At 43.7% G+C, this 26,399-nt stretch overlaps 1 protein-coding gene and 2 non-coding genes across 8 annotated transcripts; all 3 read left to right on the top strand.

Moving 5' to 3' along the window:
* The first annotated feature begins 2,208 nt into the window (after positions 1-2,208).
* On the top strand, positions 2,209-25,845 carry LOC144731584 (SAFB-like transcription modulator). Of its 6 annotated transcripts, none has more exons than XM_078612743.1 (24): positions 2,209-2,476; positions 4,540-4,627; positions 4,766-4,815; positions 5,294-5,491; positions 7,304-7,375; positions 7,609-7,633; positions 8,671-9,184; positions 9,777-9,817; positions 10,135-10,268; positions 11,891-12,040; positions 13,009-13,124; positions 13,486-13,679; positions 13,924-14,021; positions 15,217-15,374; positions 15,662-15,860; positions 16,726-16,850; positions 17,767-17,943; positions 18,695-18,781; positions 19,108-19,398; positions 20,305-20,476; positions 22,245-22,393; positions 23,501-23,577; positions 24,471-24,534; positions 25,478-25,845. In XM_078612743.1, the coding sequence occupies exons 1-24, from the start codon at positions 2,333-2,335 to the stop codon at positions 25,656-25,658; spliced, it is 3,504 nt and encodes a 1,167-aa protein (XP_078468869.1). In that variant the 5' UTR covers positions 2,209-2,332; the 3' UTR covers positions 25,659-25,845. The 6 variants fall into 6 exon arrangements, with proteins under 6 accessions (XP_078468869.1, XP_078468868.1, XP_078468873.1 ...); XM_078612742.1 differs by having other exon boundaries at positions 15,214-15,374; positions 25,481-25,845; XM_078612748.1 differs by having other exon boundaries at positions 2,281-2,476; positions 15,214-15,374.
* On the top strand, positions 17,388-17,521 carry LOC144731663 (small nucleolar RNA SNORA42/SNORA80 family). The gene has a single exon (XR_013587999.1). It is a non-coding gene; the product is annotated as a small nucleolar RNA SNORA42/SNORA80 family (small nucleolar RNA).
* LOC144731664 (small nucleolar RNA SNORA42/SNORA80 family) lies at positions 19,916-20,049 on the top strand. The gene has a single exon (XR_013588000.1). It is a non-coding gene; the product is annotated as a small nucleolar RNA SNORA42/SNORA80 family (small nucleolar RNA).
* Positions 25,846-26,399: the final 554 nt, after the last annotated feature.

Raw genomic sequence — 26,399 nt, 5'->3', positions numbered from 1 at the left:
AAGCAATCATCATCAGGTGTGAAATCCACAGCAAGAAATCAATCATCAGGTGTGAAATACACAGCAATAAAAATTTCTTGCTGAGAAATCAATCATCATCAGGTGTGAAATCCACAGCAAGAAAATTTTCTTGCTGTGGATTTCACACCTGATGATGATTGCGTGTGTTGCAGTCGAAACATCGTGATAATTTTTATTGTTTTATATTTATATTATTGTATTATTTCCCTTCTACGTGACTTTACCGAAAGAACCTTAAATATCAAAGCATAATTGAATGTAAAAATGTGTTCAATATGGCGGGGAATGGGTCACTATGGAATGTCTTGGCGACAAAATGTATTGTTAAAGAATAACTAGAGAGGGGGGGGGGGGAACTAAATAGACGCAGTTTATTCCATCACCGATGTTTCATTCAGAATTTGTTAGTGATCTGCTTTATACCAGCTGTTGTGTTTGTGTACAAGCAGCTCTGCGTGTGACAGGGCTATATAACTATTTTCGTAGTAATATTTTAAAATACTTATTTTTAAACACGCTTTAATGAAATGTACCCTACTAGTAATGGAAGAACTCTACGACTCCAGGAAGTGTCCCTGAAGCTTGCCATAACGTACGGGACCGTGGCCAATTACAGCCAACGTCAGTTTACCGTGGACAATTAGACCCAAGCCGAAACATAACATATAAAAAAGATTGTTTAAAAATATATATTTTTTAATGATAGAATATAGTATTGTCATCAGTATGCCATAAGTATACCAAGTTTGCAGTCGATACCACATTGGTAAGTGGGTTAAAATTGAGTTACAAGATTTGAGGATACGACAACAAGTGAGTTAATAGAAAGCGTGTAAAAAACACATGGCCCTTCTTCTTTGAAAGGTTGCCGACCCCTACTCTGACCAGACATGGGTTTTACATTTTACATGGTGTCCAGAATATCGATACATTTATCACAACGTTCCACTATTCATGTTGTATCAATAAAGTGTTCTCTATTTCCTGACAACAGCTTCACAGAGTCTCAAGCATACTTCATAACATGCCCAAGGATATTTGGGCAATCCCCCTTTCGTGTATTTCTGCAACTTGAAGGAAACCTGAGTGCCTGGAGATAACTCTCACAATATCAGGAAACATCGCTCTTAAATTAATCTCAGTGGGCTTGTTTAAGCACTTTCCATCTTTGGTTACATTAAATTTTTTCAGCATTCAGGTTTTTTGATCCATACGTCCTAGTCAAGGCCGTAGCCATGGCGTCAACATTGGGGGGGACCAAATCTTCCAGGGTGTCTGGGGGTCCCCCCACAAAAAAAAATAATCTCAATTTGAAAACTCTTTTTCTGCCTAAAATATAAAAAAATCACTAACACATGGCATGAACTTTTTATTTATTTTCTACAATGTCTAAGAGTGTATTTTATTACATTGCTGTTTTTACTTTTTTACATTTTCTTGTTTCATTGTATGTAATGGCAGAGTTTAGGGATTCATAAAGTACAACCATAACCACAATCATATGAACATAAATCTATGCATTGTTATATGAAGACAAGTCCAGACATTGTGGCCAAGGTTTAGCAAATTCTAGATGTGAAGTTTTCATGACTGCAAGGATTCATACTCTTGTTTTTTTCGGTAAAGTCACGTAGGTTTCGGGCGCAACACAAACGTCCTTCTTCCTGACTTTACCGAAAAAAACAAAAGTTTAGCAAATTGTTTTTATTTACATAGCATCGCAATTATTATTTTAAAAATATTTTTATAGCAATATATTGGGGACATTTTGAGCATACTTGAATATTGGGGTGGATGTGCCCACCCCAATACATATTATAATTACGGCCTTGGTCCTAGCACAACCAAAATAAAACGGAAGAGCCGTTGTTTTCGAATTCCTTAAAACAAACTCAACATTTCAAGAGCCGCAATATTGGCACGTGAATCCTTCATGTCACGAGGCAGTCCTGAAATAGCCGCAGGCTCGCAAATAATATACAATGATTGTAAACTTTGTTATTGACGAAGTTGTTCAATGCTTTGACCAATCAATTGCATTGTCTTGAGAGTGGGGGTGGGTTTCATTGTAAAAACAGGGCCCACGATGCAATGTGGCACGAACAGAAATCCCCACGCGCAGAATCGATAGCGGCGGTTTTGTTCGACGATTCAGAGTCGACAACGCCCACGTTATTCTAATAGATGGAGATCGACACCACCCACAAGGGGGAGCTTCGATTCGGCCACGCGAATCGACGAAGCAAGAATCGTTAAGTGTGAAACCCGAATCGATTCCATCGTGCACCCGCCATTTCGCGAGACGGCGGTAATGGCGAGCGAGGAGGTCGCGGTGGCGGTGAGTGAGACGAAGCGAATCGGCGACCTTCGCGTCGTGGACCTCAAGTCCGAGTTAAAGAAGAGGAACTTGGACGTAAGCGGCGTGAAGAGCGTGCTGGTGGACCGGCTCAGGAAGGTGCGCAGTCCCGGTTTTGGCGATGATGGCGGACGCGGGAGGATGTTGAGGCCTAGACGAACGGGCTTCAACCGAAGGCCCAATTAACGCGCGTGTCGTGTGTGACCACTAACTTGTACAATTGTGATTACACTTACTACAAATATAAATGTTGCTTTATTTGTCTGCGTGGCTGTGGTATTTTTGATGCCTTTGTCCTGGATTATAGCTTTGAGGTGGAGTCCACGCTGTTGAGTGAAGGTTCACGTTGAGGAAGTAGACTTGTTTTCAATAAACGGTTTATATTATTTTACTATTTAACTCGTATTGTTGACGTGTGTGTTGGACTGCATTATTACGCCGATGAGCAGTCGATTTGCATTGAGGCGGTCGCAATTCTGCACGTGTTGGCGGGAAAGGCCCGGACTATGCCAACTTCAACTAAAACCAAACGCCAGTCATACACGAGTCCTAAATATCTATTGATCATGCCGAGTTCATGGAAAATATGCTTAAGTACAAAAGTGCTAATTTATAATGGGGACGCAGTATCTTGACTTGCAGCTTTCGTGACTGCAGGAATTAATATTTGGGGTTTTCGGTAAAGTCACGTAGATAAAACAATTACATAATACAAAAATACCGTGACTTTACCGAAAACCCAAAGAATATGGGGACGCGGTGTTTAGCGCACCGAGTTAATAAACCAAGATACATGGGTTCGATTTCTAGCCACAGTTAACATCAGTAGCGAGTGTGGGTCAGAACCAGTCTCTACCCTCTTAACCCCTTTTTACCAACCCGCACTGATCAGCAAGGTTAAATATTATTTGGTGGCGCAACTGCGTTGGCAGTTGAGCGCGAGCACAAACAACAAACTAAACAGATTTGTCAAGAACACTGGCCTTGAAAAGGGAATGTTGCGGGCTATATGACCTTTCATCACAGCACGTGTGCTGCCCGAAAGTACGCACTCTGAAGGGCCATTGCCCAAAGCACATGTTGCTGTGAAAAAGGTTAGTCTCCTGAAACGTCACCTAGTATATTTTTAATGCAGTTTAATTGACGAATGAGTTTTTTTTCATCAGCCTGGAGAAATTGACGTGGCGCTGGGATGTCTTAATCCAACAGTGGATTCACACGGTTGTAAATTGTATATGTACTTACGATATACGGTAAAAAATCTGCACTACCTCTGCTATGTCGAACTTCAGAATCACGATCTTATTTTAGACTGGAGGAATCTCATGAACCATACAACTCTTCCACAGATGTCCCGTATTTCACAGCTTGGTTCGTACAGACCAGCTTGGCTGCCGATATGGTCCGTTTTACCGCGTAAAAACATTTAATAGTTTAGGCCATTGACATATGGCCCTTCTGAGCTCATGTTTTCCATCTATCTGCATTTAACAGGCCACTATCAGCTGAGACTCAGCAGATAGTGGCATGTTAAATGAATTCACCTGGATTATATTTCAAGCAGGAGCATTGCACAAACGCAGTGGCGTAATTGAGTGTAATAAAGCAACATGGTACAACTTATTTACAGTCACCAACTGGAATAGACCCTCTTTTTTCTAAATTGGTTTATTTAAATCACAAGCATAGTCGCAGTCGCCCAACAAGATAACCTCATCGTTACCTTCCGCGAGTTGGTGAAATTAGCACCATCAACTGATACTACGCTGCTGTATAGGAAGTGAAATAAAAACTAGTAATGGTTGCCGATTGCCAACCTACCCAAAATACACTCCATCTGGTCAGATCTAGGAGGCTTTGGGTTAAGTCTGGATAGTGGTTGGATCGTCAGCCACCATGCATGAAACAGGTGTTATAAGCTTCTGTGGGGTTACGTTGTGGGCATCATAGTGCAGTGCATTAAAATACATTGTACGTTACTGTGCTTACATATTACCTTTATCAACCAACACCAGTGTCCAGGGATGTGAGCTTCATTGTGTATGAATATGAGCATGGATATTTATGTGGAACTTATTTTGCAACCGTGATAATCAGAGGTGTGGAATATAAAGTTATTTGTGACAGTGACTATGCTATCATCTGATGGCTTTTTTTTCTAGGCGGTGGAGGAGGAGGGTGGAAACCCTGAGGCGCTGCAAATCCCTGTGGAGGTGTCGCTGAAAAAGCCACATAAGAGGACTCCTAAAAGTGAGGGCTTTCAATAACACACCTCCAGTGCAGCAGGCAGTGGTATTTCATTCTGTTTTGTTGTGGACAGCCCTTGGCAGATAATTTGATAATATATGGTCTTGTGTTTTTAAAATAACATGTTTTTAATATTCACAGACAAAAAGTCTGACGAAGAAGGGTCTGTCGAAGATGCCAATGACACAAATGTAAGTGTATATGATTTAACCATCAAGTCTAAACTCTGTAGTCCATACTTATTTTTAACAAAGTCTTTCTGTTCATCAATGTATTACGATCCTATGATAAAAATCTATTATTACACGAGCTGAATTAATGAGAGCCTTAATTGATTCAGATCTGCTGTTCTGTTCGAGTTGTATTAGTTGTTCACTGGAACTTTTAAGAGTTGACCTTGGTATTAATGCTGAAGGCTACTCTACTGCACAGGCATGCTTTGGCATACAATTTGAACACTAGTGGAACCTTCATGTAGTATGTTGGCTTCCAGTGTGGTGGTCTTAACGCATAATGAACAAGACAGAGTGTGCACTTTGTATGTCAATGCCACATGGTCCCCTTTTAAAATAACCTGTGTGGTACTTTGTCACACTTTGTGGGCAATAAAATGATTACAATTGATTTTGGTATTCGATGATAATTATTTTATTCTGTGCTCTGTCCCAGGAGGATACAGAGATGGCGGCCGACAACAGCACCGACTGGGATGCACAGGAGGAAGGCGACGAGGAGGCAGGCAAAGTTGAAACCAACATGACTGACAGCGAGGACAAGGTCATTAGCGCTGACGAAGTCGAAATGATGGAAATGGAGAATGCTGCAGAGCAAGCAGCTAATAGTGAGAGGGCAGAGGCGATGGTGGAGGTAAGATGTTGAACCATTTACCCTTCCCTTGCCCCATCTCTGGTTTGAACGTGCCTCTATAGGTTTTTCCTCCAATCAAGTCACCTGGAATGTGCCCGATGACCGTATTTTCCCGCATATAGCCCGCATATGCATATAACCCGCAGACGCATATACCCCGCAAAAATAGCGCTTTGTGTAAAAAAAATTCAGATAGCCCGCACCTCCATATACCCCGCATGCATTAATATCTTTAACGTCGTTACCGCAGCTTAATTCCATCATTAATACGAAGTTTACATTTGTAATACATTCCACTATCAATTGTTAACATTAAAATCATAACGTGCACAAAGACAACAAACTAACCGGAAACGAGTGAACTTAAACCGAAAATAAGTAACAAAAGTAAATATCCAATAAATAAGTAACAACTGGTAGATAAGTAAGTACAGTTTTAGCACTGGTAGATTGCGCACTGCCCAGTCAATAGCAGAATTACAGTAACTCCGTTGCCTCGCCCTCACCCCCCCACCTCCCTTTCCCCCAGCTGCCCCACCCCTCATCCCCCCACCTCTCTCTCCCCCAGCTCGTCCGTCGTCGGTAAACAGTGTGCGCACTTCAAACATTGTCGTTTAATTGTACAAACAATTCATTTAAAACGTGATAACCTGTGCTATTTTAGTGCGAGTGGTTTATTCAGCAGTGCTTTAGTCAAAGGTAAGTGTTGCATAGTGGATAGTCCTATCATGAAAACATGAAACGAGTTATGACATGTCACACGTGTAAAATATTTTTGAGATAGCCCGCACCTCCAAATACCCCGCAGGGTCTTGTTTTGTTTATAAAAAGTGGTTTACCCCGTGGGTTATATGCGGGAAAATACTGTACATAAAATTTCAAGAGGCTGAGGAGGAAATAATAATATAATAAAAAAATGAAAACTTAATAAAATAATTCTCACGACGTTTCGGCCACAACGCAAGCAGCCGTCCTCAGGTGGAGAACAGGTGTGTCGAGAAGACAGAGTCTGAATGGCATTCTACGTGACTTTACCGAAAGAACCAAGAAGATGAATCCCTGCAGTCACGAAAGCTTTAAATCGAAATTTAGGCTGAGGGAGGGTTGAGCCTACATGGTGCTCTGATGGGTAACCACTGTACATAATCAAGTTTCCATAGGACTGCAGGATCATGTGGTTGGCAGTGCATAAAAGACATGTAATATACTGCTATATGTATTTTGAACTTTTTTCCCACCATACGTAACCAACCGTGCTAATCGGAGGTGCAGGTGAAGGACAACGAACTTAACACAAAAAGCAGTTCCATATGTACACTCCTATTTGCACTGACCAGCATCCTAATAAGTATGGTGTGGGGAGACCTACATCCAGAAAAGGGTTGACAAAAGGGCAATATTACTCCATGTAGATTTTTAATGGATTAATTACTCTCTTGCACTTGAGTGCGAGACCGTATATAATGATGAGGCTGATTATAGCTTACATATCTTACGATTTATAGACCTTTTATGTCATGCATCTTTAGGCCAATTGAATGAATGAGACAGCATATATGAGATTTCACTGATAAACAATATGAATGAGACAGTAAGAGGGACACAACAGATTCTTGAATGGAATTGTGAGCCCAAATTGTGGAAATGCTTTTAATCACGAAGGTATGGGGAAGATTAATCACTGCCTATTCAATAATTATTTTCTGTGTCAGTTGTTGGGGCAGATGCAGTACATTATAATATTTTGGGAGTGGTTTCAAGTGTATTAGAACTGGCTCTATATTTTTTGTGTGCTTTGTTTCTCTTCTGCAGGACTCCTTAGATGTGGAGGTGTCAGCTGAAAATTCGGCCCTTGAAGATAAAGATGAAGTCACTGATGGAGATGTAAGTGTTAATATTTCACTGCTGTTGAATTTAGTTAATCGGATTTGCATCAACTGCTGTTAGACATTCCTTGTGCAGTGTGGAGAAACATCTGCTTCAAAATTTTATGTTCAGAGCTGTCAGATGTTATGCTATCTCAACATATTTTGGAGAGAAATTTGTAAGCCCTTCAGTTTACATTTTATGGAAAAGTGAATAGTTTGATTTTAAATTATGAATTCTCTATCACACAGATGACGCTGACTGATGCTACATCAGGTAAAGTAATTTCCGGTTCCTTTCTAAATGTAGTGTCTGGCCCAAATAACTGTAAAGTGGTTATTGAAAATGAAGATTGGAAAGCTTCCTGAGGTTACCAAAGCAGATTTATATATATAAAAAAGATATGCCCTTTTAAGCCTATGGCCCGGTATATGCCCCTTTTTAAGCCGATGGCCCGGTATATGCCCTTTTAAACATTTGGCCCGATAAAGCAGTAATTTATCACTATGACATGCTTTGGTAACCTGATAATAGGGTATTAAAGGCTGATTATGGTTAAATGGTTCAATGGCATCGTCACCACCACCGTTATGAAATGGAGGAGCCCAAGCATACGTGACTTCGTCTGCCGGCCATTGGAGAAAACGCCAAGAACCTCGAGCAAGAACCACGGAGCAACTATCTCTCGCCACCATCGTCTCCTCTGCCACGGCAACAAAACGGGGGCGATGTTGGACGAGACGGGGCGGCGCTTCGTTACAGAAAATCCCACCTGAAACGGAGGGAAACGACTCCACACAAGATTGTAACGGACCAAGCCAGAGTTTTACAAGAAGATTGCCCTGCTGTGCGAGGCGTGGAGAGTGGCAAGCAACTGAGAACATTGTCGAGGGACTGATGCGGAGTGGACACTTTGGACCATCCCATCGACCGACTTTGATACTTGGCTGTGGGTGAAGTCCATCCAGATAAAACGAAAACTTCCATCGAGTCTAAGATATTATGATCGATTGTGTTTCTAACCACATTTTTAACTGCATTTTCCCCCACCTCTGTTCTTGTTTTAAAAAAAGAAATGGGACTTCACTCTTGAATTCCCAAGTATAGAATTTCTTCCAGCACATTTACTCCAGTTAGTTTTGTTGTGTTACACTGGGTAACTGTCCTTTTAATGAAAGATCAGAAGCTTTCTCCAATCTTCATTTCAGACTAGTCACTGTTAAAAGGTGTTCTCATGCACTGTTGTTACTGTAGACTTGATGCCAGACCTTGTGTTTTGTATGAATTAAACTTTGTTGTATTTAATCTCTCAGACAAGGAGAATGTAGAGGGGTTGTGTGAGGGAGGGTTAAGCTCCCTTCCGGCTGGGGAAGGTGAGGTCTCTGCGCAAGACGTCCTGGATATGAACGCCCCTCGCCCCGAAGCGGAAGAGGACAACATCTCGGTCACGGTGCAGGCCGAAGACGCCCTCACGCTTGACGTAGACGGGGACCTGCTGCTCGAAGCACCGAAAAAGGATTCTGTGGGTGCCCACGGCTCATCAGGGAGAGGGGCAGCCTCTACAAAAAGCACCAACAGCGGAAGTTCCAGTGGCTCCACCAAAGCTACCGACGGTGCGACCTCAAAGCAGGAGGGGCACGAGTCGGTGGAGAAGGCGTCCAAGGAGGGAGCTGCCGCTAACGGGAAGAAGGAGGAGGGAGCGTCCTCCGACGCCAGCAAGTCGGACGGCAAGGAGGACGGCAAGAAGCCTGGCAGCACTCCTGACAAATCAAAGGAGGCAGCAAAGAAGGGTGCTTCCTCATCAGGCACTAGTGATCAAGCCAAGAGGTTTGTTTCCTACACATGCCTTGCTCTTGTCTTATGTCTTTAATTTATGTAAATCCCAAGTACGTGTGGGCCACGGTAAAACGTCCGTCACTTTCGTTTGAACCTCTTATTTTTTCCCCTCTTTTAATTTTTTTTCATCTGGTAACAATCAGCTCCCCCGTCGTTGATTATCATCGGATGCGTTACGCGTTGGGAATCGGCCGATTGAAGCTGGTGAGCTGCAGTGCTGCTGCTGGTGCTGCTGCTGCTTCATCTGTCCCTAAGTGGAGGCTGCGGGGGCGGACCACGCGGTACAGAAACAGCAGTCAGGAATCCGGGTGCCTGTGGGAAGATGTTCGTCAAGGGAGTAGCGGTAAAGAAACGGCAGTCGGGAGTCCGGGTGCGCTGGGAAGATGGCCGTCACGAGAGTACGGGATGGTGGCACGTGGCTGGTGTGATCGTCACCTGAAGATAACTAGCCTCTAGCAGTTTGAGTGAAAAGTCAAAGCGTCTCTCATCACCTGTCTTGTATTTTGTCCTTTTGGTATTAAGTGCTGTGAAGGTGTTGCTGCTTTTGCAATCCATGATTTATTACCTTATCTGTTTGCATCAGCTCTTCCAAGGATGGCAAGGGAGCAAGCAAAGATGACAAAGGTGGGTTGTGTGGGAAAGTTTTTTTCTGCAGTTGGGTTTTGGGCAATTGTTCACATTTGAAAATGTAATTTTCTACCCCCTGGCACCAAGAAAATGTCAACATGGTATTTAGTAAAATGCACACCTCACAAAAAATGTGGCACACATGAGATAACCAAATTGTGTGACGTGCTTTCCAAATTAATCATCGGGGTTTACAAGGGCATGTCGGCAACTCCTTGTTCCATCGCGTCTAACCTCTGGGAGTAAAAACAAACGACATTGCTGCAGCTGTTTCGACGTCTCACGGGAATTGGCGGTGGTCGTCGTGTACTTAGGCCGAAGCGGTGCGTCAGGAGGCAGTGGTGGTGGCAACAGTGGTAGTGTCTCCGGCAAGAACCTGTGGGTGAGCAGCCTGTCTTCATCGACCAAGGCCACGGATCTCAAGAATGCCTTCAGCAAGTATGGCAAGGTGAGCCCACCTGATGCGACTTGGTTAACTGCTTCCTGGTTTGTTTCACAACACTTTGTAACTCAACTGCTGGGTAAAGGCCTCCCCATGTGTCCAGTCGTGGGGGTTCTTTGATCATATATTACCATGCCGGTCATTGCGGTTTCGTGAAGAGAGCACGGGGGCTGGTCCAGATATTGCTTGCCACTGATGTTAGCCATGGTAGTATATCGAACTCGGGTCATTGGGTTCACAGTGAGGTGTGCTAACCGGTGCACCGCTGCTTTAGCCCTTCTGGTATGATTATTATTTGTTTCTTTCGGTTAAGTCATGTCTAAAGATAAAATAATAAATTAAATTAAATAATAGAATACGACGTTTCGATTGCAACACAAGCAATCATCATCAGGTAATATGAAATAGCGACATAAAATCTAACCAGAAAACTATAGACAGACATATTAGCAGACAGATATCACCAAGATACATAGAGCAACACAGGTAACAGAGAGAGGTGGTCGTCTCTGTGGGGTGGCCTTAAATAGACAGAGGAGGGCGGACGCAGAGAGAGGGAGGGGGGTTAGAGAAAAAATTAGCATATCAATGAGTGGACAACAAAACGTGGTGCTGCAAGTGCGATGACACGGCAAGCAAGCCTGAAAATCAGGAGAAGGACACACTAAAATTAAATAACCTAGTAAAATATCGAAATGTAATGTAATACAACACAGAGGGTCGGTCAACACACAATTAACGCATAGCCTGGTTGATTACGTATTTCAAAGATTGCTAAGTTAGAATTTAAGTGTGAACATTCCAAAGAGAGGACACAGGCAGAGAGAGCAAGTAGTCAGAGAGAGAAAAAAGAAGATAAGTTTAAAACTTCCCCGTAGAAGTGGTTCAATCTTAATTTTTAGAACTTTCGTGACTGCAGGAATTATTATTTGTTTCTTTCGGTTAAGTCACGTCTAAAGATAAAATAATAAATTAAATTAAATAATAGAATACGACGTTTCGATTGCAACACAAGCAATCATCATCAGGTATAATGAAATAGCGACATAAAATCTAACCAGAAAACTATAGACAGACATTAGCAGACAGATATCACCAAGATACATAGAGAGAGCAACACAGGTAACAGAGAGAGGTGGTCGTCTCTGTGGGGTGGCCTTAAATAGACAGAGGAGGGCGGACGCAGAGAGAGGGAGGGGGGTTAGAGAAAAAATTAGCATATCAATGAGTGGACAATAAAACGTGGTGCTGCAAGTGCGATGACACGGCAAGCAAGCCTGAAAATCAGGAGAAGGACACACTAAAATTAAATAACCTAGTAAAATATCGAAATGTAATGTAATACAACACAGAGGGTCGGTCAACACACAATTAACGCATAGCCTGGTTGATTACGTATTTCAAAGATTGCTAAGTTAGAATTTAAGTGTGAACATTCCAAAGAGAGGACACAGGCAGGTTTTTAGCACGAGCAATAAACTACGTCAATCTTTCCTGCGTATTGGTGTTAACCCAGAAATTACTTGCTCGTGTCCAAGTTTTAGTTTCGGTACAGAAAAGTCCTTGGTCATCTGATTTTGGCTCTGTTGTGAGTGCACTAACGAGTTATGCTTGTCGCACGCACACAGGTTATTGGCGCCAAGATTGTGACGAATGCACGCAGTCCGGGCGCCCGTTGCTACGGGTTTGTCACGATGGCCACCGTGGAGGAAGCCACCAAGTGCATCAGCCACCTCCATCGCACAGAGCTGCACGGGCGCATGATTTCTGTGGAGCGGGTGTGTGCATGGGTTCTTGTCCAACTATCACATTTATGGCAGTGGTGGGGAACCCTGTTCTTACGCAGGGCCAAATAGGATTCATAGTCTTGGGTCTTTCGGTAAAGTCACGTAGATAGGTTCAAAGAAAATAACAAACTACGACGTTTCAATCGCAACACATGGTCGTTTTAATTTTTTTTTCCTGAAGAATGACCTTATGTTGCGATCAAAACGTCGTAGTTTTTTTTAACCTCTCTCTGACTTTACCGAAAGACCCGAGAATATGAATTCCTGCAGTCACGAAATAGGGATGCAAATTAGTTCACGTGAAACTTTGCTCATGGGAGGACTACGTTGCGCATAACTGCTTGAAAGACAACAGGAAGATTTGAGCAATGTGCAAAAAAAAGAAAAGTGTCAACTGCTTGAACATTTCTCTTACTCGATTAGTGTGGCTCGGATATTTGCAGTGATGCAAAAATATAATTCAGACCTTTTTATAAGTGGTAGTCATATCACCATGGGCCATAAGTAATTAAGTCTAGTGCCCTGTCCAACCTACTGTCAATATGTTCTCCCACCTCTGCTTTTGGCGCTTATTAACTGTAGCCTTTAAATAATACTTTAGTTGCACACAATGTACTCTACGCTGAATAAATACCAAGGCACTCATAATACCAGGTCAAGTGAGAGGAGTGCACCTGACTGGCCACATGCCATGTAAATCACAATATGTTTTGGGTGACCTTAAGATTTTAAACCATAACTTTGACCATAATTGATGTTAGATTAGATCTCATAAATGTGGTAGACATTTTACACTTGAAGGAGGCTTTGTGCAGTTGAATAACGATCTAGAAAAACTTAATAATTTCCCCCCACATTCTGTTAAGTTTTGTAGTCCGCTACAAGTAATCTGACTTGCAGTAATACTAATATTACAACATTTCAGCTGTAAACTGCAGTATTTTTTTTCTTTACAAAAGGCAAAGAATGATCCGGCCAGCAAGAAAGCGAGTGACAAGAAAGAGGTTGAGATAAAGAAGGATGGAAAAGCAAGTTCTTCTGGCGATCGAAAATCTACTGAGACCAAACCCCACCAGTAAGCATGAAGTCGGCACACATCCGTGCAGCCAGCAACTCTTATCCAATCCTTAAAATGGACCCTTCATTTTCAAGGGTTTTTTTTCATTGATTCTAGAGTAGGCATAGCCATGTATATAATATTGATACGCCTAGGGCAGTTTTTAAATGAATACTTGTCCCTTCGACTTGTATGTGTGTTATTCTAAGTCAGAGATATTGTTCATTGCCAGGTGCACTTTTTTCCATGTCTATTGACTTGAATAATGCGCACAGTTTTTGTTGTAAAAGTAGACTGAACAGCTGTTGACATTAATTGGGTAAGCATTATTTGTAACAATATAAATGCGGTTCATAATCCAGAGACCCCTCTTGACTAGGTCTTCCAGCACGGGCAAGAAGGAGGAAAAGAAGGATGACAAGAAAGTTGTTGAGAAGAAAGACACCAAGGAGAGCAGCTCGAGCTCTTCGGCCAAGAAACCAGAGGAGAAGAAAGATGACAAGGATGGCAAGAAGGAGGAAAAGGAAGATCAAAAATCCAGCAGCGGCACCAAAAAGCCAGACGACAAAAAAGGTGAGTGGGATGTTCTCTTATTAGACTGGCCAGCTAGACGAGCATCCATATTGCGTTGTGTGCTAGTCACGGAACGGACACTCGTTCAAATTGAAAACTTTTGAAATATATTAAACGTATTCCAGTGTGTGGTTGTGCTGACACTAATCATAAGAGAAAGTAATTGAATTAATCTTCAGGTTCACGTTGCTGTTTGAGTCAAGGTTTCTAATGGGTGTTTTCTAATTTTTGTTTGTTTTTACAGGTGGAAAGATCGCCGACCGAACTGTGGTCATGGATAAATCAAAAGGCGAGCCTGTGGTGTGCGTGAAGACCACAAGCAAGGACAAGGAAAAGGACAAGGTAAAGTAACTCAAATTGGTTCCGTATCATTTCACAAAGCAATAAACACTTCCAATAAAAGGGATAAAAATAGACATGTATTGCACTTGTAGTAAAGACTGACATTTGAAAGCGAATGTTTAATGTCGCCTGAAACGCAGTGTAGCACTCGCCACCATGGTGACGAGATGTTAACGACCGCGCCTGGTATACAGGAGGTCATGGGTTCAAACTCAACCCTGACGCCTGTATATTTGTAGTTTGCGTCTTCTCCCCGTGGTCGTTTGGATTTTTTTTTCCAGGTCCCCCGGATTTTTCCTCCACATTTAGACACATGTTTTAGAGTATTTGGCTGCGATAAATTTCCACGTGATAAGCCACTTCATTGAACTATTATTGCTTCTGAAAAAGAGCTATGTAGCTTCGTGGGCCTTACCTGGTAAAATAAAAATAAAACATTTAGTTTAATTACAGAATTTACGAAATAGTCACCGATTAATACATTAATTGGGTTGTTTGCTCTTACTGACAAATTACAATTGTGCTTTTGACATGTCATTAGATAAACAATACATTTGGAAATCTCAAAGCAATCGATTGTCAGACGTTGGCCTGATTGATGTAGATATTTTTCACAGCATTTCTCCCAAAAATCATCCCCGTGGCCATTTTATTCTTTCTCATATACGCTGCCAAGAGACTGTTGTACTACAGGCAAACCAATATTTTTTATTATCATTCGCCAAATCAAGTGTAAAACCAAATATTAATGTTTCTTGTGCAGTCATAATCACTCCACTTAAGATTTCAGTTTAATCATGGGCAGCTGCATGGATGGAAACCCACCGCTCTGATCACTGATCTGTCGAGCCACTTGAAATTTGTGTTTGAAAATCTTTCAGTAAAATCTCCAAAAATACCAGTGTCGTCCCCCGCTTGTACAACACGGTGCATTCCTGGAAACCCCGTCAGAAATCGGATTGTTGCAAATGGGACCCTCTTTTCCCGTAGACAGAAACAGTAGAAACATCACTTGCCAATGATTTTTTCCCTTTTATCAGCAACGTGGTGAATGTGGATTGTCGTAAATCCGACGAAGTCACCTGTAATTATGTACATGCCTTAGGAGCACTGTGAACTTGCTGTTTAACAGTAATATACCAAGTTTGGTGGAAGTTTGTTTAAACAGGATGTTAAAAACGCTTGTGCCCAGAAGTCCACAACCAAGTCTGATGACAAGAAGAGCAGCAGCAATGTAAAGGCCGACCCCAAGAGCTCCACCAAGTCGGACGTGCTGTCCTTCGAGAAAATCCGCGAGGAGAGGGAGCGTGAACGGAAACGACAGAACGAGAGGGATGCCCGGGAGAAAATCAGGTCAGCACAGCGCACTGTCAATGAACGCACCGCTGTATGTAGCGTTAAGCAGTGCATGTGTCCTTATGGCAGTACATGTGGGCTCGTTGGCAAGGGGTCTCAGATGCCTGTCCAGGGGTATGTGGCTGGTTGTAGGAAATGGGCTTTTATTTCCTATTGTTTTGGTTATGTTCAACTTTTTTTATTTAACTCCTTACTTCATGGAAGCAAGTTCATGCGGGTTTTTATTTCGTCCGATGGAGGTGAGGAATAAAACCATAGCCTACTGTTGTCACCACTGCATTCAGGGAGCGACAGAAGGAACTGAAGGAGCTCAAAGAGCTGAAGGAACGTCAGGAGATGAAACGCATTCGCGTGCTGCGGGAGCGCGAGGAACGGGAGCAGCTGCAGCGCGAGCGTGAGCGCCTACAGATGGAGCGCCTCCGGTTGGAGAAGGAGCGCCAGGAGCGCGAGCGCCTCGAGCGACAGCGCGTGCGCATCGAGCAGGTGACCGCTCCCCTCATCCCTTCTACAAAGACAGATCCCCCGTATAGCCATCCCCCTACATGCACGCACACACGCGCGTTTCAAGCAGGTGCCCACTCTCATCCCCCTACTCTCCTACTTGTGTATCAATTTCCCCAACCTGACAAAACCACCACTTCATTTTGGTGGATTATTGTTACTTGTCCGTGTCTGGAACTACCTCCTGATAGTCTGCACTGTTCACTCACTACCTCTTTAAGTCCAAGCTCAAGACAATACTCTGTTCTATTTATTCCCACTGCGCACTCTGTGTCTCCGATCATTCTCCAAGATGTGTTATTTCACCGGAAGTGGGTTTTCCCAAGGCTGCATGTATGTATATTTGTGCAGCAATGTTTGAGTATTCTCACCTCTTGTGTAGGTTTTCCCCAGGCACTGCAATTTTTTGCCATGTGCAAAACACTGATTTAAAAACCATAGTACAAACTGAACCTTGAGACTGGCTGAGGCTTTGCTGGGTAAAAGAAGAGTTGTTAATGTTAAAACTGATGACTGGATTGCATGGAGGCAGCGTTGGGCGGTGCATCTGGGCTCTCCGACTAAGTAATCGATTACGCCCCAACGATCAGTTTGATTACTCAGCTAATTGAATAACATGAAAGAATTGCAGGATGAAAAGTCTCACCTCTACTTATTTGTTGCTGGACATGTGCGAACAGGTGATGGGCGTAGTTTATGGTTTGCTGCCTTCGGGAGGCAGTATGTAGACGTCTGAGTAACTTGGTTGATTACAACTTTCAGTCAAACATATGACTTGATGGACAAATCACCCCAGCTCTATTGGGGAGTGACTGATGATGTGTGTGCTTCCTGCTGTCTTTGATAGGAGCGCTGCAAGGAGCAGGAGCGCATTGCTCGAATGCGTGAGGAGCTCCGGCGCCAGCAAGAGAAATTGCGCTTGGAGCAGGAGCGGCGCGCATCGCTCAAGCGCACGTACGACGTCGATAACAGGTGCGCGTGTGTGCATGTGTATTCCTGCCCATAACATATGGATCTGTTTTGTGACGATCTGCCAGGGCGGTGGGTCTCTGTTTCACGTCGCCTCAAAAGTGTACCCAGCCTGGCCCAAGCGTTGTGGTGACGTTACCGTCACATCTTACTTAAACTACACAGTGCTGTTCAATACATGCAATCAAATGTCTGACTCTATTTACCCACATTAAGCTCCTGGATGAATGTTACCCATGTGTATTGCATTAAATTTCAAGTAAAACTCATTTGACTGTTGGCAGTGGTGTGTTTACAATTGCAGACCGTAAATACCTAGCCACAGTTATCATGGGCATTGTCTTATAACTTAAAGCTTGGTTCCCCAAACTACTTTACAGATGTGTGGGAAGGTGGGTTGTACTTGTGCACACAATAAGACCGAATAATTATGGTGGTGGATGTCCAGTGCACACTTGGGTTTGTTATTTGACTTAGGAGCTGGACCTGTCAGCCTCCCTTGGTGTGTGCTGCCGCTCGATGCATTAGCGTGGGGTTAGAGCATGGTTAGATTTATAGGGGGATCTTCTATGTGGTCCTTCTGTAGTGTACTCCATGCTAGAGAAACCAATCACCTCGAACCATTGTCATGCCTCGTAACCATAGGCTTGTTCACTGAAGTAGGTGAGACAATGTTATAATAGACTGATCAAATTGGGGGGAAAATGCAATTGGCATTGTGACCTTCAGGAAAAGCAACACAAAACAAATCCTGCTTAACGTGTTATATTCCTCAGTCAGACATCATTGGCAAAGCCATCTGTGTGCCAATGGTATATTTTTTTACATAATTTATATTTGCTCTGCCCTTGGCCTTTTGCCATATCCTTCCAACCGGCGTAACGCGGGTGCATGTTGTCGCCGCTGCGGGTGGATGCAGGCGTGACGATTCTTACTGGGGTGAACCCAAGCGCCTGGCTTTGGACAGCGACGCGCGCTACGGGCAGAGCCTCTTGCAACGCGGGGACACGACGGCCAACCGCTTCAACGACTACGACCACCGCGAGCGCGGAAAGTTCCCCGACCAGCGGCTCTTGCCTGCCATCGGGATAGAAAGGTGAGGGTCGCTTCTGCTCATGCGCTATATATAATATTTAAGGTAATTTTCAAAATAATGGTGGCCTAAAGGCTGGAAACCAACATTGTTTTGGTTGGAATTTTATGTTAAAATCTTATGTGAGGATTTTGTTGGTCATGTGTTGAGCAAGAGCAAAACAACTTGAGATGAGAGGTGTGATAATCCTTTTTTAAAGTAAATTGCACAATCTCACTTGAAATATTTTAATTGTCTTCAGAGTGATTTGATGGTTGTGCACATTGCAAGCCTAACATTTAAGTCTGCCCGAGTACGATTTGCGTCAGCACTGAAAGTACCACTTCGCAAACATTTACACGCATCGGTGGTTGCTATGGATTACCTAATCACTACCCCAGCCAGTAAGCTGCCAGGAAAACAATGTCGATGCAACGCGGCTGTCTTCGTTGCATTAAGCCCCTGCAACTTGGCTGCCGTGATGTCATCACTCCGTGCACTTCAGCCGGACTGAAGTATATTTATGTAATTTGTTTTATTTTAGTGGGATTTTGTGTGTATTTATGCAAATGTGTTTGCATGTGTGTCATTTTTCGAGTGAAAGAGCGTTTTTGTGTGTGTATCATGTGCGGTATTGGCCTTACGGTATTGAAAGGCTATATGAGAGCTGTCTGTGGTGCATGTGTCTCTCCATGTGTATTTGTGATGATGTGTCTGTATGTGTGTGATAGTGTATGTCTTGTGTGCACTTGTCTGCCGTGTCGGCCTTCATAAGTGCTCGCGAACAGCACTTTCTCCATGGGTGTGTAGACATGAGGCATGATGGACTCAAGGCTGCTCTTTACCGCCCCTACGATATGATGTAAATTTACGCATTCTCCTTGCATACATCCCATAAGGAATCGGAAATGGTACATATCTTGGTGCACGCAATTTATAGAATTGCTTAAGCCGTTCGATACCCAGGCCCCTGATCATTATCTTTTGTTTGGCTGTACATTCCACCATAGAAACGGTATCTTAAGTTCATGTGTACTACTTACATTCAGTGCTGTTCAATTGTGCTCATTAACAATGTCACTTGTTCTAAGTTTGTGTGGTGTGCAATTCCAAGTAATGAATTATCTTTTTTATGTAAAACTGATGAAAGCAAACAATGACGTTTTGATGCACTCTTTTTGAATTCAGGCGCCTGGAGCCGTACGACCGCCGGCCCGACTATCAGTCTGGCCGCAGCCGCGACGATGGTGCCATATTCACGCCGAGCCGTCTGAACGGGCCCCAGGCGGGGCGGCGTGATGACGTTCGGGAGACGCGCGACCGCGACGATCGCCGTATGGACATACCACGGGATCGGCCGACGCTGGGAAAACCCCGTGACGTTGCGGCACGTGGCCACAGCCCTCGGCGCGACTCCCCCCGCCGTGGGACCACCCGCGACGACTGGAAGTCCGAGCGCACGGTCATAGCTGACCGCAGGTCCGTGTTCATCTAGCTTGCGTGTACTTGGCCGAGCCAGACCGCAGCGTCGGAGTGTGCAGTGTTCAGTGGGCTCGGTTCTCCATCCACTCTCCTGAGGGAATTCCTCCTTCGCAATATGCATCGGTCTACACCTGTCCGCATGCACAGATTTAGTGAACCCGGGATGCTCCATATAGCCTCGTTGGCCACGACATGACCTTGTGGGAAAGGGATCAATGGAGCCCATGAACGGTGAGGCTGCAATTCGAAACCTGTTTGACAGGTGGTTGGGGTCATTAACCAGAAAATGTTCTATAATTTTACGAGGCTCATTATGCTTGTCACTGAGATTTTGAGAAGTTGTGGAGTTGAAGCTCACTATTTTGGGTGTTTTGATGCAAGTGCAGAATGGAGTGGGATTAAAAGATCAGAATTCGATGGCATTTTTACATTTGGCTTAGCTGTGGTTTCTTCATGTCAGGTGTATGGAGAAGAAAAGTTCGACACAGACGCCTGATTTATTTCTGTATCTTTTGCATGGCCAGATTTATGGGGGCACCCTCTATGGTCCTTTCATAGTGTACTCCATGCCAGATCAGCCAACCACCTCGAACCATTGACAAGCCTTCTTAACCATAGGCTTGGTTCACTGATGTAGGTGGGACAAAATTAGTCAACTTGAGGCCTTGATTCAAAAATCGTAGGCAGGGAAAATGTAATCTAATGTAAAATATAAATACCATAAAATGTCACCACTAAGATTAAGCAGGGATACATATCAAGTTGTACACTGTGTTATATATTTCACATTATATGCTGTGCTCAGTGAAGAGGGCAGCTACACATACCTGTTGTAAATCCTGTGCAACCTCCGCAGGTGGGCATGCTCACTCAGTGTTTCTCTCGTCGTTGTGCGTACGGCAGGGACGTCATGCGTGACACGCGCGACACTGACCGGGTACGGCTGGATCGCGGTCGCGAGCCAGATGGACACGTGCGCAGCCTTCTCCCCAGTGGAGCCGGCAGCTCTTCCTATGGGGGCCGCGAGCCCATGCGCAGCGGTGGCGGCGTCATCGGCGAACGAGGGAACCTGCCGGTGCGTCTGTCTGGCACGTGCGCGTAGCGGTGCAATTTCACGAGGAGCCTGCTGTGTCATCCTCGCTTGGTGCTGTGCAACCCAAGTGCTTCAGTGTCGTGTTAAAGCATGGTCAGATTTACGGGGGATCTACTGTGGTCCTTCCATAGTGTACTCCATGCAAGAGCAATTAACCACCTCGAACCATTGTCGGGCCTCCTAACCATAGGCTTGTTCACTGAAGTAGGTGGGACAATGTTATAAGGCACTGTTGATGGTGAAATTGGTCATTTTATAATGGGCATTGTGGATGTGCAACACGTGAAATAAATCATTGTAGTGAAGTACCTAGGCCAAGTGTCAGGGGGCTGTTCAATGCAACTTTGAACCTTTAACAAAATAGACTGATGCTAGTTAAGCAAGCCATTTGATAATGCTATTCACAACAGAGGGCTATTGATGTAGGTGGGACACTTGCAGAACTAAACAATTAGTTTGTATTTTTATTGATGGGCTGACTGATGGTCTTGCCCAGGAATATTTAGTGAACATAAGTTTGTATGGTGAGCTGCAGTTGCACTGGTTTACCAAGTGTGTTTTAACTAAAATTAGTTCATTATTTTATTGTACTCGTTAATGTTGCCTCTAAGATTTCCGCTTAAAATAATGAATTCCACTGGAATAGTAAAATGAGCTTTTTTCCAAAAAGAGTAATGCAGAAGTGAACAATGAGCACTCAAGAAATGTGCTGCATACATTCACAGCTGCCACCCCTAATACACACTAACCTTCTAGTTTTTTTTCTACCTATGTGACTTGACCGAAAGAACCAGAGTGTGGATTCCTGCAGTCACGAAAGCTTCAAATCAAGATTGAACCTTCTAGTGACTCCGAGGTCAGAGCGCTGAGCTGACACTGCTCAGGTCCTTGATTCGAAAACCAGGCAAACCCGCCTGTGATGAAACCATTGTCATCAATTTTGATTTGAAGCTTTCGTTATTGCAGGAATCCATACTCTTTGGTTATTTTGGTAAAGTCACGTAGGTAGAAAAATAAAAAATACGACTTTGCTTGGTTAATAACGTCCTTCCAATGATTGCTCCGCTTATACCCATCTTCTCGGTTGAAATTGTCTCTGTTTATATATCTGGATGGGGTTCATGGACAAATCTTTGATGGTAGCCCGAAGGTTTGCGGAATATCTTGGTCTCGGAAAAAACAATATTGTGCGAGCCCACTGTTATAACAATGATCAGCCATGGCAGAGATATTGGTTCTGCCGTGTTTCAAATCTGCCTTGTGTTCGCGAACACGGTCCGAGACATGTCGTTTCGTTTCCCTAATGTAACTGCTACCACAGGCACAACTTAGTTTGTGGACACCAGGGTATTGCATGTCAGGAATGACATCCTTCACAGGTGGGATCAAATCACGGATGTTTACTGTATTGTAATCAATTGGTGGTCTCGGTCAAATGACAAGAGAAACATTACATCTAATGTAGTTCTTCAACTCATTTGGGTAAATTATACCTTGTGACAAATATGCCTGTCAGTGGCAGAGCAGGTGGGAAAGTGCTGTCATCTACTGTGTTAACAGGTGACGTGAAGGGATCTCGGAGCTAACTCTGATATCTGCTTCTTGGGAGAGATCTGAATGGATACGTCATCTCATTACATGACACTGGTAGCACAATGGGTAAAAGTATTAGGGTGATTTTTTTATATATTTTAAAAGCCCTATATAGTATTTTTGGCTGAAAGTGAGCTGTGGTGTTCCTTCCGTGCAGCACTTTGGAGAGGACCGGCGCAACGTGTTGGAGCGCACGAGCCGCGACACTTGGACCTCCAGCCTCTCCCAGCCCAGCGGCTACGGGCAGGACATCCAGCGCCTGGGGAGTGACTCGCGTTCCACAGGATTCCTGTCGCAGCAGACCAGGTATTTGACGCAAAATAGGAATACGAGAGCCTGAATCTGCGTGACTGCCGTCGATATGTTATTGGTGCAGTAAAATTTCTGAATCGAACTCTGATAGCTGGGTGCATCATCAGCCCGCGATAAACAGCATGGTGATATACGATCAAACAATTCTCATGACGGACGAGACACTGACAAGGGGCTGTGCGTTTTTACAATGTTTCTAGGGCGTAAAACGGATCTAGCATGCATTAACAGTTTTTTTTCTACGTTGGCTAAATGTCACGAATCTGTCGAACCAGGCAAGGGGATGATTATCAAGTTTGAAGATTCTACTCCAGTGAAATTTAATTAATTGGTTAATTATAAATATAAATGTCTTATGACCTTCCTGTTCTCTAATTGAGAGAACAGGAAGGTCTCGACTTGTATTACCAATATGGGTACCTACCAAAGACCACTTGTGTTCAAAATGCTTGATATAACATCTGTTTTCTCATGGAGAGGTTTCTCCCATTAGCACTAATGCACGGGGCTTAACTCTGATACATAATAATCCCCTAATGGTCTCGTGGTGCATGCATCCTTGTGACTTGCTCACAAAGAGAGCAGTGTCACTCGGCAGTGTTCTTGAATAGAGGTTTGTCAGTGGTTGTCTTGGTGCTCACAGCTGTTGGGTTAAAACATACAAAACACGAGAGGCCACACCCAACTTAAAAACGACTGCAGTTTTGTAGAAGTAAAAAAAAGTCTGTGGCTTGCCACATGGCAGTGGTTTCTGCGGCAACTTATCTTAATTGTTTGGAGTTATTTCAAGTAATAGATTTCAGACTTGTATAATAATTCGTGGTCTATATATTGTTATCTATCCAGACTGATAATTCTTGCTAATATGAAAAGAATTGAGACAAGAATAAGGCTTGTGCAACGTGTGAAGCCTCATTTGTTATGGGTTTTTTTTTTAATCCTTCTGGTTTGTTTAACCGTACCATGTCCAGTGTTTCCTCATCGCCAACATTCTCTTTTGTCATTGTTGCTGCTGAAAAACACTAAGAGGTGCTTTGAAGCACTGGGCTGTGGCTCACAGGGCACTCGGCAGGACTGATGCACCCACTGTCTTTGCTGCAGGGACAGTCGAGACTGGGGCGTGGGGGACCACGGCCGTAAGATGGACAGCCACTCGGACAGGACATGGCAAGTTAAAGGTAAATAACTTTCTTTTGCACACATTTATTGCATTGTACAGCACTACAAATTGATTTCTTCAATAAACATGTTTAATTAGAGAGGCAGTAGCTTCATTTTAAAGTGCGTAGTTGTTTAAATAAAGTAGTCTATGGTGTTTATTATCCAAGTGCAGCAGAAATTCCATCATCCACGTTGATATAGGGTTCCTATAATCCATGGCGCACTGCGGAGGTTATACAAATTCTCAATAAAATATGCCAGCACAGTGTGCCATGAATTAGGTGATGTATGTATGTTGAACTTTCATACTGTGTAGCCAGCTGTGCTTATCAGAGGTGCAATTTCCTGTGCAAGAAAAATGCGGCACGTGACTAGCGCTCCATTAATCTGCGGTAAATTCTCAGATTGAGGATACATTTGGTTCAAGACCCAAATGATGCAAATCTGCCGTATGGGTTTATGTTAAGGTTTTTCTTTGCATTTTTTACTTGACATCCAAGTCTAATACATGAAAATATCCCTTTTTACTAAACAAATCCACTCACCTGTGTTCACATAAAGCCCAAAAATTGGCACAATAAAAATCCTACCACCACTCTCTACAGCTCCATTTATCCGGTTTGCAACTCCGCTAAGCATTCTCAGTCTACTGCGGATTACAGAAGCCAACTGATATTGTATCGCAGATTTTTTTTATTCATGCTGTATTGCACTTTATAGATGGATGTACCACAAGTTTAACAAATTGAATTAACGTACAACTGTAATTACATCTTTAAATGTTTTAATTCATAAAGCTCTAAACAGATTTCTTAATTTTTTTTCATCTGAATTAGTTTTGAATCAGTGCATCCGTTGTACACTCGGAACCACGAATTGAGACATTTTGTGTCTGCGTTGTGCCATCCAGGAGATGGCAGGACCCTTGGACAGTCGATTCAAACGCACGTCATGCCCCGAGGACCTTCGAGCGGGTAAGAATACCTCTGATAATGCAAACGGCGAATCTCCCAGCATCCTGGATGCATGAGCTGTGTGTGCATGCATGCACAGCTTTTCTTTAGACAACACAATGGGCAGAGGCACTGTTTGTGCTTTGCTGCGCTATGAACCCGGTGACCTGCGTTCGATTCCCACTAATGGCCAACATCGGTGCCACTGGTCCCGGGCCTTGCCAAAGGCAACTCGGCCATAATTTAGTACCCAGCATGGTGTGTAAACATCAGCACTGGGCGGATCAAAGTGGCCGTGGTGCTGGGCACCCATCCCCTCGGGTGCCATGTTGGCATTCATAGGTGGTCGCTAACAGCACTTGCCCCAATGGTCTGTTACGGATATTAGGATGGATATTGTTTTTGAGCAAAATGTTGCGTTGGCTGAGTACTTGAATAGATACATGAATGCATTCATAGATTGATTTATAATTGACTATTTGATGCATGCACTGTGTTCAAATTTTAGTTGTGTATCTCCATTTAAACGCGTAGGTACAGATTCTGCGTTCAATGGTGGACAACGGATTTTGTGAATGAGAGTTCACCATAATGCACACATTAAGCATAAGTGCAAGCAACGAGGCCTGCAATGGGGAGGGGCAGCACTATCAAACGATACACATCTCAGCCGGTGTCGTGGATAGGGGATTTAGAGCTGCTGGTGCCTTGGGGCCACGGCTGAGGCGTGTCGGGCATGAGTGTTCTTTGACCATACTTGACTACGATGGGTGCCCGCTATCCAGTACATGTTCATGTCAAGCCAGTGGCCCCGTTGGAGGTCAATTTTCTACGTGGAATTTTAATGTAACGAGGCGAAGTAATTTAAATCTACAGGCAATGTGTTATCGGTGAGCGTTACACAGCGTTGTTGATTGTTTTCAATGTTAACCTGCACGCACATCTCGCCGCGTCTTTGTGTCAGCAGGAGCTACTTGACGAGCAGCGGCCAGCAGGGCTCGGCCAACCTCCTTGGCCGGACGGTGCAGTTGGCCACCAGCCTGGCAGCGGCAGGGGGTGGCTTCAGTAGCACCGACAGGTTGCACCGGCCCAGTGGGGACTTGCGCTTTGATCCGTACAAGAGCGGGACTGTCAGGCGCTACTGACAGACCAGCTGACGTTGTACTGTATTGCTAGATCCTACTAATTTGTACATTCATTGATGAGAATTTGGACATTTTTCAGTTGTTATTTGCAGTGTGGACATGCCAATTGTGCGTTGGCTTCCTTTCCCTAGAGATAGTGCTTTTAATATTTGCTGCTTATGCATTTTAAGTTTTGGCACAAAGCTTTGTAATTCATATTCTTTGGGTCTTTCGGTGAAGCCACGTAGATAGAAAAATATATAAATATCACTACGTTTCGATCGCAACACAAGCAATCGTCATCAAGTGAAAACATATAGCGGGATATCTGTTGAGGCAGGATGTTATATAGGTTTGAGATGGGTGTAGCCCAAGGCTAAGTGGGTGGGGCTAGATATTAAATTTGCGTGTAAATGTAAGATCGGAGAGCTGATATCTCCACGACGACTAAGCTGTGGAGGTGGCCATTGTATTGAGAGATTAGCATGTCAATGTAAGAGAACCACCGCAACGGTGGCTGTGTTAGTGAGACATTTAGCCTGTTAATGTAAAGACATTTAACCTGGTAATGTAACTAGTGAGTCGAAATAACTGCTAACATCGGCAGGTAGGATGGAAACATCACATCCAGTTATGACTTAAACTGGTGACTAACGTTCTTGCAATGATTGCTCAGTTTGTACCCATCTTCTCGGTTTAAATTGTCTGTGTTTATATATCTGAATGGCTTCATGAACGAATATTTAGTTGATTGCCAGTGGT

This window comes from Lampetra planeri, chromosome 39 (genome assembly GCF_965212315.1).
Source record: "Lampetra planeri chromosome 39, kcLamPlan1.2.h2, whole genome shotgun sequence".
In the NCBI taxonomy this organism is placed as follows: domain Eukaryota; kingdom Metazoa; phylum Chordata; class Hyperoartia; order Petromyzontiformes; family Petromyzontidae; genus Lampetra; species Lampetra planeri.
The sequence above is the reverse complement of the archived record's forward strand: the minus strand, read 5'-3'. Positions and strand labels throughout refer to the sequence as shown.

Coding starts and splice junctions, on each gene's coding strand:
- LOC144731584 (XM_078612748.1), top strand. CDS start 2,333: ATGGCGAGCGAGGAGGTCGCGGTGGCGGTGAGTGAGACGAAGCGAATC. Junction 7,634..8,670: donor GCTGACTGATGCTACATCAG/GTAAAGTAATTT, acceptor TTAATCTCTCAG/ACAAGGAGAATGTAGAGGGG. Junction 18,782..19,107: donor TACCGCCCCTACGATATGAT/GTAAATTTACGC, acceptor TTTTGAATTCAG/GCGCCTGGAGCCGTACGACC.